General features: G+C 38.9%; 2 protein-coding genes across 2 annotated transcripts; both read right to left on the reverse strand.

Moving 5' to 3' along the window:
* Positions 1–90: 90 nt before the first annotated feature.
* Positions 91–8,798, reverse strand: jpt1a (Jupiter microtubule associated homolog 1a). The gene is made up of 5 exons (XM_017480869.3): positions 8,518–8,798; positions 5,616–5,758; positions 2,670–2,785; positions 2,426–2,447; positions 91–687 (listed from the first exon to the last, which is right to left on the reverse strand). Exons 1-5 carry the CDS (start codon positions 8,571–8,573, stop codon positions 551–553), a joined length of 474 nt encoding a protein of 157 aa, XP_017336358.1. The 5' UTR covers positions 8,574–8,798; the 3' UTR covers positions 91–550.
* A 1,365-nt stretch (positions 8,799–10,163) lies between these two features.
* Positions 10,164–13,510, reverse strand: sumo2a (small ubiquitin like modifier 2a). Its single transcript, NM_001200753.1, is given in 4 exon segments — positions 10,164–10,720; positions 10,983–11,054; positions 12,301–12,432; positions 13,475–13,510. Coding segments are annotated over 4 exon segments (288 nt in total). The 5' UTR covers positions 13,496–13,510; the 3' UTR covers positions 10,164–10,657.
* Between the last annotated feature and the right edge of the window lie 494 nt (positions 13,511–14,004).

The following is a 14,004-nucleotide window of genomic DNA, read 5'->3' on the forward strand; positions in this document are numbered from 1 at the left end:
GGTTTGTTGTTTTTTCTAATCACACCAGATAACCCCCCCTCCCCACACACACACACACACACACACACACACACACACACACAGAGACAGTTATTAGTTTCATAGCAATATTTTATTATACGTAGAAATGCACACAAACATTTGAAATCTGTATAAACCCAGGAATGAGACGGATGAGGCAGGAACCTGCAGCTTTACACCGCTTTGGAGAAATACATTGTTGAAATGAAACATGATCAGACAAGGTGTGTGCAGGACTAACCACACGCACGCGGGAGTAACAAAGACAGGAAGTGGAAAAGAGACTCAATTCATCCACTTCTGTAATGACAAGAGAAAAAACAGGGAGCAGGAATAACAGACAACAATCAGGACCGAGGCCTGGATTTACAAGGCATCTCAACACACAAACACAGATGCGTGAGAGCACACACAGTTTGGTCACTGCAGACCAGATGCTTGTAAACTTTGCTCTGGATGTGACGAGAGAGAGAGAGAGAGAGAGAGAGAGAGAGAGAGAGAGAGAGAGAGAGAGAGAGAGATTCAGCATTCAGCCCAGGATGAGGGAGGATTTGCCACCAGGAGGGTTTCTGCGTCCTGATGATTTCTCAGACAAGGCATTCGGTGCAGACTTCTCCGTCTGAGTCGCCTCTGCCTCTTCCACTGCCTCAGCCGCCTCCACAGACTCTATGGACAGGATGTGATCAATTACACAAAACATTCATGCAGCTGCGAGTCAGTGGATCAGGAATACAATACAAAAAATAAATAAATAAATAAAAAACACAAAAACTCCCAAACACACAACCCCATGACACTTCCTCTCATACACACCACTCTTTCTCTCTTCTAATGTCCACTTCCTCTCTCTGTCCCAACTCCCTCTCCTACTCTCATAACTCCATGTTTGGTCTGTCTCACAATCCTTCTGTTTGCCTCCTTCTCTTGCATATTTGAGCACACAAACACACACCATCCTTCTCTCCATCTAACACTCTCTTGTATTTCACCCTTCTTCAGTCACTCACCCTCCATCTCACTCTCCTGTTTCTCTCACCCTCCTCATGTCACTCTTTCCTTCTGTCTCTCCCCTCTTTCCTGCCCCTTCTATTAGTCTGTCTATAGTACTATATAATTTTAATAATAACAACATGATGCTGCTTATTCATCTAAATCTGCTTCAGTGCAGCAGTGTTTATAACCGGAGTGGAAGTTTGGATTAAAATCTAAAATCCCAGCTATAAGAAAAATGCATGAGTGTTTTCTCAACTTGGCACAAGAGACCGTGTGAAAGTGAGAGTGGGGGGAGACCACGTGTACAGAACACACACTCCAAGCAGGAACAAAGTACACTGCTTACACACGTATCCCATTACATCTACCCATTTCCCAGCCACACATCTGGTTTCAGGGTAAGAACACAGCTGTGACTTTAGCAAGAGGACTGAGGATCGGCTCGTGAACAGCGCCACCTGCAGCTACATCCATCACCATAAGACATCATTCAGATAAAACAAACAGACCACGATGGAGGGAGAGGAGTACCCAAGAAACGTGGAGGAAAATGAAGGACAGAGGTGGAGGGCGGATGTCGACAAGTAAAACATACAAGCACAAGGAAAGAAGATTAGGAGAGAGAGTTGATGGAAGGAGGATGAAGAAAAAAAAAAGAGGCAAAGAGGAGAAAGGAAGAAAATTAAGAACGAGAGATAAGAAGACAGCAAGGGATGAAAACGATAAAAAAAAAAATAAGGAAGAAAAAGAAAGGGATGAAATGTTCAGGAGGGGGTGTGTGAAAATGATGGGTAAAGAAGAAAACTATGGACAAAGATGAAAGAAAAACCAAGGACCAATAAATAAATAAATAGATAGATAGATAGATAGATAGATAGATAGATAGATAGATAGATAGATAGATAGATAGATAAACAAAAACAAACCACCCTACATAAGATGAAGATATCAAGCAAGAAACAGGAAGAAAGAAGAACACAGGGAAAAAAGAGGGAAGGAAAATGAGGGACCAAAATGACAAGAGGAGAAGAACAAAAGAGAAATAATAGTTAAGAAGAAGAAAACAAGGGCCAAAGAATAAGATGAAAAAATATGGAAAGATTCAATAAATAAATAAATAAAATAAATAAATAAACAAACAAACCAAACAGGGAGAGTAATTAAGACAAAAAAAATGAGGGACAAAGATGAAGGAGGGAGGGGAAAAAAAAAAAAAAAAAAAAAAAAAAAAAAAAGAAGAAGATAATGAAGGAACAGAAAAACAAGGAACAATAATGAAAACTGATGAGAAATGAATAGATGGAGAAAGAAAAAGGAACAGGTGAAGGAAGAGAAGATGAGAATGAAGATGGAGAAAGTAGACGAGAAAGAAATGGACAAATGATCTAAGAAAGTTTTGCTCTTCACTTACCGTTCTTTCTGTCATCTCCGTTCTGTAAAGATAAGTGGAAGGTGACATTAGAAGAACAAATGATCACACCGTGGTGCTGAGGAGTGTGTGTACAGTATAGAGATTGTGTGCATGCATGTGCGCACACATGCGTGTATGCATGTACATATACATGCGCATATGTGTATGCACGTGTACATGTTCATGCGTGCACGTATACATGTGCATACATATGTATATATATGCACACACTGTGTGGTCTCACCACAACTGAAGATGAAGGCTCGTCTTGTGCATCACCAGTTTGATTAGCAGGTTGTTGGACACACCTCCTGAGTGGCGCTGAAGGTTCTCCACATAGCACACCTGTGGGCTTCCCACCTACAGGACAGAGAACGAAAGTTATGGACACACCTCTGGAGGAACAAAAAAACTCTACAGTACAGGCACGGAGAGTGAAACCCTTAAATCAAGAAAGGCTCTACTGGTAGTGATGTTTTTTCTGTTACTACTGGATGGGTGAAGATTACACACATGTAAATCTCTGGTCAACCTGAACATCTGCATACCATCTCTGAGAAAATAAAACAATCAGGAGACTTCGATGTGCTTTTCTAAACCCTGAACACACGTAAAGGAATGCTGCACTCCCTGCTTAATCTGAACACAATCCAGCTTTCAGAATACTCACACTATACCACCTCAGAGACAAACAGACAAAAAGCAAAGAGATGGAAAGAGACATACAGACAAAATGGAGACATACAGATGGACAAATGAGAAGAGACAGAAAAACAGACGGAAAGAACAAACTGAAAGAGGCAGATCAGGACATTTAAGTGAAAAGGGGAACTGGAACAAGGAAGCACTGGAACCCAGAAAAAACACTGTCTGTTTCCTCGTTAATGTCATTCTTTATCCAGAACATTTTTTTTTTTTTTTTTTTTTTTTTTTTTTTTTTTTTAAGAACAGGAAATCAGATTAAAGATGCATTCTTGGAAAAACAAAATCTAGAACACTCAAAGGTTCTTCAGTTCTCATTTGTGTGCATTTTCAGGAAGATTTAAAAAAAAAAAAAAAAAAAAAAAACCCTTTAAAATCACCCAAAGAACCCATCAAAAAAAAAAAAAAAAAGATTTTTTAAAGAGATTCATATGATAAAAGGCCACACCCCCACATATACAGCCATCCTGACTGGTTGGATGACCGTTTACACTCGAACACTAGAAGGACCAGAGATTCTCTTCTGTGCAGAGTCCAATTTATCCACCACTTAATGTTCCCAAACACATCCCAGGCTTTTTAGCCGGTTCTAAAACCTTCTCCAAACATCTGGTACAGGGCGAAGAAGCACCTTGATGGTTTTCTTAGGTTCTCCCTCTGAGAACAGTGGATATACTTTTTTTTTTTTTTTTTTTTTTATCTCGTTAAGGTGGGGCGGGGGCAAATATCATAAGAAAGCACAGCATGCTGTCATGAATAATTCAGAGACAGCATCTTCTCACACGATAGGAACACGGTCTCACAAATAATTATCAGACACTGACGAGTCATCAAAGTACTATAGTACATCACTGCCGGTGACGCAGACAATGCAGATTTTAAACCCGGAAGATGAATAGCAGAAAAAAAGCTCAAAACTAACCAGATTTCTCCTACAATTAAAATTAATGTATACTAACGTTGTGTTTGTGTCACGCATCATAAGACCTCTGTAAAAATCACAGAAAATGTAGTTTAGTGTTTCATGACCTTTTAAAATGGCAGGTTTTTGCGATGTAAAATTTAAAATATTTATATCAAGTCAAACACCCAAGAGTGCTCAGAATCACCCAATCACATTCAAACTCATGTTAAATAATAATTAGTATACAACTGCCAAAGCAACTGGTTAACCCCAAATAAAATACAGCTGTTCCTATAGGATTTTCCTGACATCTTGGTAACCTCCAACCATAAAAGCCATGGGCCCCAGAAAAGGCACGGGATCTCATTGTTGAAAAATATCAGGAGAGGATTGCAAAAAATAAGATATTCAAGGCATTCGATATACCATGGAACACTGAAGACAAAATCAACAAGTGGAGAAAATATGGCAGGACAGTGACACTACGAACGGGACGTCCCTCTAAAAGGGAATGGGAGGCTGTCAAGAGGATTACAGCAACATTAAAATGAATTCCACCAAGTACTGGCTGCTCCCTACACGTAATGATCTCCTGAATTCTTCATATCTCCGGACTATGGGTAGGGTCGCAAGACGGAAAGCTTAAACCAAAAAAATAAACGTCCTGACTCCCAAAAACGATGTGGGATTATGTGTTATAGTCTGATAATACCACAAGATCCATGCGGCACAAAAAAATTAAAATGAAGATAAAACCCCACCAAAAAGAACACCACCCCCATGAGGAAGCATGGTTTTGGCAGCATCATACTTTGTGGCTGTTTTTCATCAGTTGGAACTGGGGCTTTAATTAGGTTGGAGGGAATAATGAATAGCTCCAAATAACAGTCAACTGTGGCACAAAACCTTAAGGCTTCTGCTAAAAACACTTAAGATGAAGAGGATCTTCACCTTTCAGCATTTCAACAAACCAAAGCAAACCTTCACATCACCAAAGGAATGGCTTCACCAAAACAAGTTCAAGGTTTTGGAAAGGCCCAGCCGGATTCCAGACGTAAATCCAATCAGAAAACTGTATGGTGACCTGAAGAGGGCAGTGCACAGGAGATGTCCAGCCAATCTGATGGTCAGAATGCTTTTGCAAGGAAGGATGGCAAAATATTACCAAGTCAAGATGTGTCACACTGACTCAAACCCAAAAATATTGAAAGCTGTGATAAAATCTAAAGGTGCTTCAACTAAGTACTAGTGTAGGGGTGTGCACACTTATGCAACCAGGTTTTTGTAAATAATTTTTTTTTTTTTTAATTAAAAAATAAAGAATTCCCCCTAAAAAGATTGATTGATTGTTTTTCCCTTTAATAGGTTAAACAATAAAAGGTAGAAAAACATTTGACATTTATGTTGGTTTTACAACACAAAAACCTGCCACTTTTATATATTTAAAAATAAATAAATAAAAATAAATTAAAAAAAAAAAAAACCACCACCCACATCATAACGAGAGAATCTTTGATACTACACCTACATGTGTAGAGAGAACCTACATGTTCCTGTATACATGTACTTCCTGTATAAGCTCACCTGGAGGGTTGTTCCTTCGATGAGCATGTGGATCCTCAGGTTCTGCGAAAATGCTGGAAGCCATTTTGTTTTTGCGCGTGGCAGGTTTCTCCTCGTCAGAACCAAAGGAGATGTTGGAGCCTCCACCTGGTGGACGGAGAACCCTGAACACACAGACACAAAGATGTTCGGACAAAGATCAGTGGTGTCACAGCTACACAGTCTGTCAGTTGTTTCTCTAGGGGAAACCGTAAAGGTTGTAGAATCCTACAACAGAACGCTTCCCTAGTAAAATGGGTTCCAATTATAACTGAATCCTTAATTATCCAATGAACTCTTAATGAACCCTTGAACCATTTCCCAATGTCCTAGGTATTAAGAAGAAACTCAAGCAATAATTTAGAGTTTTCCAAGCTTCCTAAAAAGGGTATATCACTCTGTTGAATGGTTCTATAGCCTATAAAAGATTCTAAAGAGAATCTTTGAACTTTAGACTTTGAGTGACTTGAATAAGAATCTCAGTGGGTTAATGAGTGTGTACAGATTCTTTTCCTTAGAACCCATATATTAGGTTAATGCTGGAACAGTGTTGGGACTTTTTAGAACTTTGAAACTAGAATCAACCTCCAAGTACTCCAAGCATTGGGGAAGTCAGAAGGTCATGAACTGAGAACACAGCTGAGAGCAGCAAGATGACTGCAGTGACCGTAACAGAATGACTGCAGAAATGCTGGTTTCGCTGAAGTCACTGGTGTTGCTGATGTTGCTTTCGTTTCATCTTGTGTGGGCGTGGCCATACACAATGCTCACTTAGCAAGATTACTATTCTCTTCCTTCTTCTTCAGTGTTAAATTATTTACTTTAGTAGACATGAACAATTTTTAATGCTGTATGTACTAAAAGTCATTAAGTAACTCAAGAGTAAAGATACTGAATTATTACTACCCTGACTCAGCACCTTATAACCCTCTGCTCCCTGCTCATGGACAAAACATGGCATGCTTTAAGAAATGTGTCATAGGTACGGTCACATTTTAGTGTAGCGCTGCATTTTTTATTATTTCTTTATTATTATTTTAAATATACAAACATTTCTTTTTTTTTCCCCTCCTTTCTGTACAAAGACCAGAAATGACTCGAGCTAATCAGTTAAAATACTCACCGGTGTAAATAACAGGTTGTCAGTATTATAACAGCACTAACTATAATTATGAGAAGCAGAATTTCACAATATACTGCATATACACATCTATTTTTATCATATTATATGACACAACCCAACCCTATAAGCCTTTATGATTGAATTGTTTAGTGCTTTCTGTGGCTGACAGGTGTGCTACAGGTGTGTGTGCGCTAGGAATGACCTTTGGGCATTTCAAAGTGAAGTGAAAACCATACTTCACAAAGGAAAGAGAGTATCAAAGTATGATCCACACAAATGTCACAATAAATCATTTCAAACGTGATTAGAGAAGAAGCAACAGGTCATGACCTGATCCCAGGACAGATTTCTCCATGATCTCATGTGTAATGAAATGAAACTCAAATTGCTTGTTGAACACAGCAACACAAAGATCAGACGTTATTATTGGATGGGATTAAGGTTCTGGGTTTTTTTCCCCACACAAGAAAGGAGTTCTCATTTTGTTCACATGGCATACTTAAGATTGTTCTACACACACACCTCATTTTAACACACCAATTGTTCTTCTGTGACCTTTATTACATCATAATGCTTGTTGTAGGAGGTGTGGCCAAGCTTGATCATTAGTGGGTCACATGACCATAACAGCTGTAGTGTACTAGTGCAATGAACCATACTTCATGTACTAGTGCAATGAACCATACTTAACATCCCTAAAAAGTGGCACTTCTCTGACAAACCCTTTCACATCTCATCTATGTTTTATTAACACTCAACTTTTTGCTTTGGAGGGGGGGGGGATTTTTTTAAAATAAATAAATAAATAAATAAAAAAAAGAGCAAGTGTTTCCTGGAGAATTTTTCTACTGAAGAAAAAGCATAAAACCTCTTCACAAGATATAATGGTCTTTACCCACATGTACCAACACAGATCGAATGAAAATGATTGATACGGAGATACTTCAGGAATGCTCACATTACCATTCCTCTACATGGGAAAACTAATCCTGTCTGAATAAGGCTATGAAAATCACTGGATGGAGCACGTGTGTGGGTGTGTGTGAGAGCACAGGGGTTAATGCAGATCCAGGTTTGATGTCTGATCAACCGTCAGTGAATAAACCACTATAAACCTGTGAAATACACATATACACACACACCTGAATACACATCACTCAGCAAACACTGCAACATATGATAAAATTCAAGGCAAATTCAGGTTTGCAAAAGAACATCATGATGTAGACAAAGGCGGAACCCCACCCAGTCAGGACAGAACCAAACACACAAACCACATCCTGTGCAAAGCGGCTGCTTACTGCAGTTCAGCTAGACAGACAGAAATATTACTGAGTTTAAAAGCCAGGAGATGAATGCACTTATGTTATGACGGTTTTAAAAGAGTAAGAGGAACATGATGGATGGATGGATGGATGGATGGAGGAGAGTGAAAGCAATGCAGCAGTCTCGGGAAACAATGGAGAAGCTAAAGTAACACCTGCAGCAACCCATCTAGACAATAAAAGCTGATTTTATATGTAGTTTTAGAAAGAACTGGGTTTATAGTCTACACCGAGGTGGCTTTGAGGAACAATAGAGATCACTGCAGATCTCTGGGATCTAATGACTTAATGAGCTGCACCTGCAAATATCTTACAAATTCATAAAAAAATACAAAACTGGCTTAGATAATAAGCTTTGTACCATATTAATCAAGACAATCATCTTATTTAGTCATGTATTACAATTAATTATTATTTTCATTTTTTTTTTTTTTACCTGGAGCTGCTTTTGGCATCCGGGTCCATGCCTTGAAACGTGGTAGTGGTCGTCATCTTTCTTTTCTATTCTTTTCTTTTTTAAATTCCTGAACGACTTTTAACACAAAATCACGCACTGATTACAAAATTAGAAATCGCCACAACTATCCAGCTAGCTCCCTAACAACCTCACAGTCTCATTTTATCGATTAAAACCCACCATCAGCGCCTCACCAAAAAAAAAAATTACCCCACCGCAGGCGACTGAGGTCCAAACCTCTCCATTCTGACTGCGGAGACGCCTTATGATCCGTTTTCTGAGCTCTGATAGGTCGAGACGTTTCATATTCTCGCTGTGATTGGCTGAAATAATATATCTGCCAGCGTCATGACTGCCGTTGAAAGAGGAAGAAGGAAGCCGCTAGTTCTGAGGTAAACTAGGGACATTCAGAAATGGCTGTTCTTAGTCCCTATTAAAGTGCACTACATAGGGCATGTAGAATGGCTTCTACACACTACACATCCATTTGACGATTTAGCGCCCGATTACCTTTATAAATACACTAAACATGGTACATCTATGGTAAATGCACACTATGTAGTGTTCCATTTTGCACTAAATCTTAGGTGCTTAGGGCTACATCCTTACTACATAGTGTACATAAGGTCTTATACAACCTGTGTAGTACACTATTGTGACCAAGTCAGCTCTATTCCCTATTCCTTCTACACTTATGTAGACTACTCTATATCCACTCTAACCCTACTTCCTATTTTGACACACTACATAGGGCACTATACGTCCAGTTCACAATTTAGAGCACTTACCTCTAGAGGTTCCATTTTGCATTGAGAGCCATACATCCTTATGTAAGTGCACTACATAGTGTACATAATGTATCATGGATCCTGTGTAGTGCACTACTGTGACCAAGTCAGCTCTTTACTCCCTATAATAACTTCTACACCTTATGTAGCCTATTTCATATCGACTAGATCCCTTCTTCCTATATTAACACACTACTTATGGTGAATAGAATGGCTTCTACACACTACATAGGCCACTATACTTCCAGTTGATTATTTTGCTCTCTCTTAACCTTATAAACATTCTAAATAGGGAATAACAATGACAAATGTGCACTACAGTATTCACTTTGGCATTGAGAGCCATACATCCTTATGTAAGTGCACTACATCGGTACATAATGTCTCATACACAGCCCGTGTAGTGCACTATTATGACCAAGTCAGCTTTTTATTCCATAAAATAGCTTCCAAATCTTACACACCCTAGTAGGCTAGACATTACATAGTGGACAGGTTGTCTATTAGAAGGCTTTTAGAGTTTCAGCACTGTAAGGTGTGCAGGAATGCACTATGTATGGTATGAAATATACAGTTTACAGTGCAGGAGAAGTTTATATTGTTATGTAAAACTCTTGAAAAAGATTTAATATTGAATCAAAAAAATTTTAATGTAACGGTTAAAAAAAACAAAAAACAGTTCTTTGCTACATTTTGTAACTAGGTGACATCTCACCAATCACAATCCACAATTTAACAACACTGTGGTGTAAATCATGGACAATTAACATTATGGACAATTAACACCCCCCCTCTCCCCAGGACCTTAACGTGCAGGACTCAAACCTCAGGCCGTGGTTAATTTTATACAACTGTTTTATTAGGACACAAAAAAAATCTACTTTCTCAACACTGCACATTGTATATGTAGCTGAATAAAACTGAGAAGGTACAAAAAAGAGAACTAGTACATTTATAAAAGATATAAAAGCTGAAACGTGAATAAAACAAAAACTGTGAAGGTCATTCAAAGTGGAAAACAACAACAACGACGACGACAAAAGAAAAATAAAACAAAAATAAACGTACAACGCCCTGATCAACATGGTTTTAGGGTTTCTTGGTCACAGGTCCACGTGGGTCAGAACAGAGGGTGAAAAATGTTCCATATAACAACTATAAAGAGGGAAAGAGCAAGAAAGAGAGGGGGGGGGGGTGTGAGAGAGAAATTAAACACTGTCTGTGAGGATCTGAGCAGCCATGTTTCAGTCTGTGGTTTTGCCGTGACGCTTCAAACGTAAGCATGAACAACTGATGGAGGGGACGGTGGAGGAACGGAACTCGACGCTGCTTTACATCACGCCTCCTGTCTGCTGCTGGAACACATCAATCGTGTCCTCGTCCTCCATCTCCAACTGCAAAAAGCAAGCGCAAAGAACCAGTAGAGTAAAATCTGCCTTGTCTATAATACTACAGCTGCTGCTGATCACTACCTAGTGCCCTTATTAAGGCAATATAAGGCTCTGCCCTTCTCCACCCCCCACAACAGCACTTTCCCAAGTGTTTTATTCCTCTTATACCACAGCAGTCTGCTGTTTATAATTTCAGAATCACAATATAGTGCATTTCATCCGTTTATCTCTACTTATTGTTCTCAGTGAACGTTCTTGTTCGTACCTGAGCAGGTGTGTCCGTCTCGTTAATGGGCTGTCCATCAAACCGGAAGCGGATCTGCCTCATCGTGAGTCCCTGCACAAAACAAAACAAAAAGATTTTACATCACAAGATGAACACTCACCATTCTGGGAAGCTGGCAGCAAGCCAATCAGCAGTGTTTAGTTAAGTAAACTCTGCCCACAATTATTCCTGTACTCCTCATATTCACCAAATTTGACGCTCTTGATTACTAAACGTCACCTCAAAGCGACATACCGCACTGTTTTATCCCACGTCCAGTGAAACACACGTGTGAGTAATGTTTAAATTTCAGAAATTTTAAAATGTTAAATTCAAGTTTAGAGAGCAAAACCAAACTGGCCGTGCACTCAGGGAGGGAGGGGCATCCCCACCCCCTGCTGTCAATCACAGAGACAACTAACCAATCGTGGAAGTCTGAGTGCATGTATGTGGAAGAGGGTACACAGCTCTTTCCTCTGTATGCTTAATTAAATATTTAATTGTATTTTAAGGGAAATGGATTCATGCTACAGGTACAATGTGATCAGCAAATCAAATTAAATCTTGCTGAAGAAAGTAAATATTCACACACAATAAAAATACTTGGAAAAAAATTGTCCAAAGATTTAGTACAAATATGAAACCACTAACATATCGAGATGATTGACTGATTATCATTACAAGAAGACACTCCTCGCAGTTTTATTAGTCGTCCAAGTAACATTAACACTTTGTGAACGACAATTAATCCATCCATCCATCCATCTTCTATACTGCTTATCCTTTTCAGGGTCACGGGGAACCTGTAGCCTATCCCAAGGAGCATCGGGCACGAGGCGGGGAACACCCTGGACAGGGTGCCATTCCATCAGAGGGCACGTTCACATACACATTCACACAACCATTCATACACTATGGACACTTTGCACATGCCAATCAGCCTAGGATGCATGTCTTTGGACTGGGAGAGGAAACCGGAGTACACGGAGTAAACCCCCGCAGCACGGGGAGAACATGCAAACTCCGCACACACAGGGCTACGGTGGGAATCGAACCCCCAACCCTGGAGGTGTGAGGCAAACTTGCTAAACACTAAGATAAAACTGCAGAATTTTCTCTCAACACTTGTTTCACATACTGGTGTAAAATGTGTGCTAGGTCACGCCCCCAACACACCCCTGCGATCGTTTCCTCAGAGCAGCACTCTAAACCCCTCTAAAACAAACTCCATCTTCACCCTGCTTTCTGTTTTACTCCTGAGGAAATGAACCACAGAGACGCTGATGATGATGATGAAGTAGTGGGGGTTTTTTTTCACCTGTCGTTCACAGTAGGCCTTCATCAGTTTACTGAGCGGCGTGTGCCTCTTGATTTTGAACTGCACCACCGAGCCGTCCTGTCCCGCAACCTTCAGGTTGATGTGTTCGTTATTTTCAGTCTTCACACCTTCCTAAAGAGGGGTACAGTTAGACAGAGCGATGAAGAAGGCCGTCACTGGGTTACTGAAACGGAAATATCGCTGCATACGATTCTGCCAAGAGCACGAGTCAAACTGAAACCATAAAAACACTGGAGAATTTACACCTTTCAGTACACAATAGCATTTCTATAGACTTTACTGCAAATAAAGTAGAAAACAACTGTACTGAAAGCTCTAACGACAACCCAAAGTCAAATAAATCCTCTAAATAAATCAGCTTTTACGTTTAAACATCTCAACTCAATAGACAAAATGATCACAAGCCGAGACGAAATAGTATAATTTATTTTAAATAACTGTTGACGCCGTGACTCAGAATATAATAAACAATATACGCACAAAAAATAGAACATGTAATACACTTATAATATATACACAATAAATACAGATAATAGCCAAGTAATGAATAAATATAATATTTATTAATAAGTAATAAATAACAATGCACACAATGAGTGATATTTAAATAAGTTATTAATAAATCAAGTATATTAATGAGCTCATTTGCATATTACAAGCTTCTGTTTTATTTAATACATAAATATGCGGAAAATATTGAAATATAAACAAATTCTATATATTGCATGCTAAGCCATTAAACCCAGTTAGCTGTAGTATTAGTAGCATTAGCCTTTAAAATTATATCTTTCTTAAATACATTAATGTTCACTAGAATATTAAAATACGTGCGCCTTGTAATAATAGAAAAACGCTTAACAATGAATAAAACTTTAGCTCTGATATGTTTTAAAGAGTTTGCTAAAATAAACCTGATTTATATTGTATGTAGCCACAAAAGCTAGCATGGATGCTAGCCGGACCGTTAGCTTGTTAGCCACTTAGCATTACAGCAATGGCAAAAGTATTATTATTTCTTTTTATTTTGTCTGCAATGCGGCTAAATGAGAAACGTGTTGCAAAGACATAACTGTACAATTATAATAATAATAATCAGAAATAAATCCACACACACGATGTCGTGTTTTTTCCGCCTTCTTTTTATTCACCTCACCTTGGGTTTCTCGTCCGCCATTGCTGTTGTGTCTCTGCGTCGGTCTTTCTCACAGCTCACTTCTTTTCCCGCCTATATTTTTAATAAATCGCCCAGTCCCTGCACTGCGATTGACTGAGAGTTTCCCGCCTCCAGCACTCTGATTGGTTATACGTGCATATTCTATGAATGGAGCGTGCACTTGACTAATTGAAACGAAGAGAAGGCGGGACTTGTCGTAAAACGGGTAGGGGAAAAAATAATACGCCTCAAAACCTTGCGCGAAAAGTCGCAGGAAATGACGTAAACTTCTGGGTCGTGTTACAGTACAATTTAATAATGCAGTTTAAAGTATTGTTTTTGACATTAAAATATAAATTTATTTATTTGGTTACTTAGTTACTTATAAGGACTTTTTAAAATATTTGTAAATCATTCTTAAACGTTTATAATTCTAATTATAAATCATTAATGCATTTGATCATGAATACTATAAAAATAAATGGACAATGAATAGTTCTGAATAGTCAACAAAAGTTTGTAAAAAATGT

This window comes from Ictalurus punctatus, chromosome 12 (assembly GCF_001660625.3).
Source record: "Ictalurus punctatus breed USDA103 chromosome 12, Coco_2.0, whole genome shotgun sequence".
NCBI classification, from domain to species: domain Eukaryota; kingdom Metazoa; phylum Chordata; class Actinopteri; order Siluriformes; family Ictaluridae; genus Ictalurus; species Ictalurus punctatus.

Excerpts from the sequence above, each read along its gene's own strand:
- jpt1a (XM_017480869.3), bottom strand. The coding sequence starts at position 8,573 with ATGACGACCACTACCACGTTTCAAGGCATGGACCCGGATGCCAAAAGC. Across the intron at positions 2,786-5,615 it reads TCGAAGGAACAACCCTCCAG|GTGGGAAGCCCACAGGTGTG; the intron begins GTGAGCTTATAC and ends TCTGTCCTGTAG. Across the intron at positions 688-2,425 it reads CGGAGATGACAGAAAGAACG|AGTCTGTGGAGGCGGCTGAG; the intron begins GTAAGTGAAGAG and ends TCCTGTCCATAG.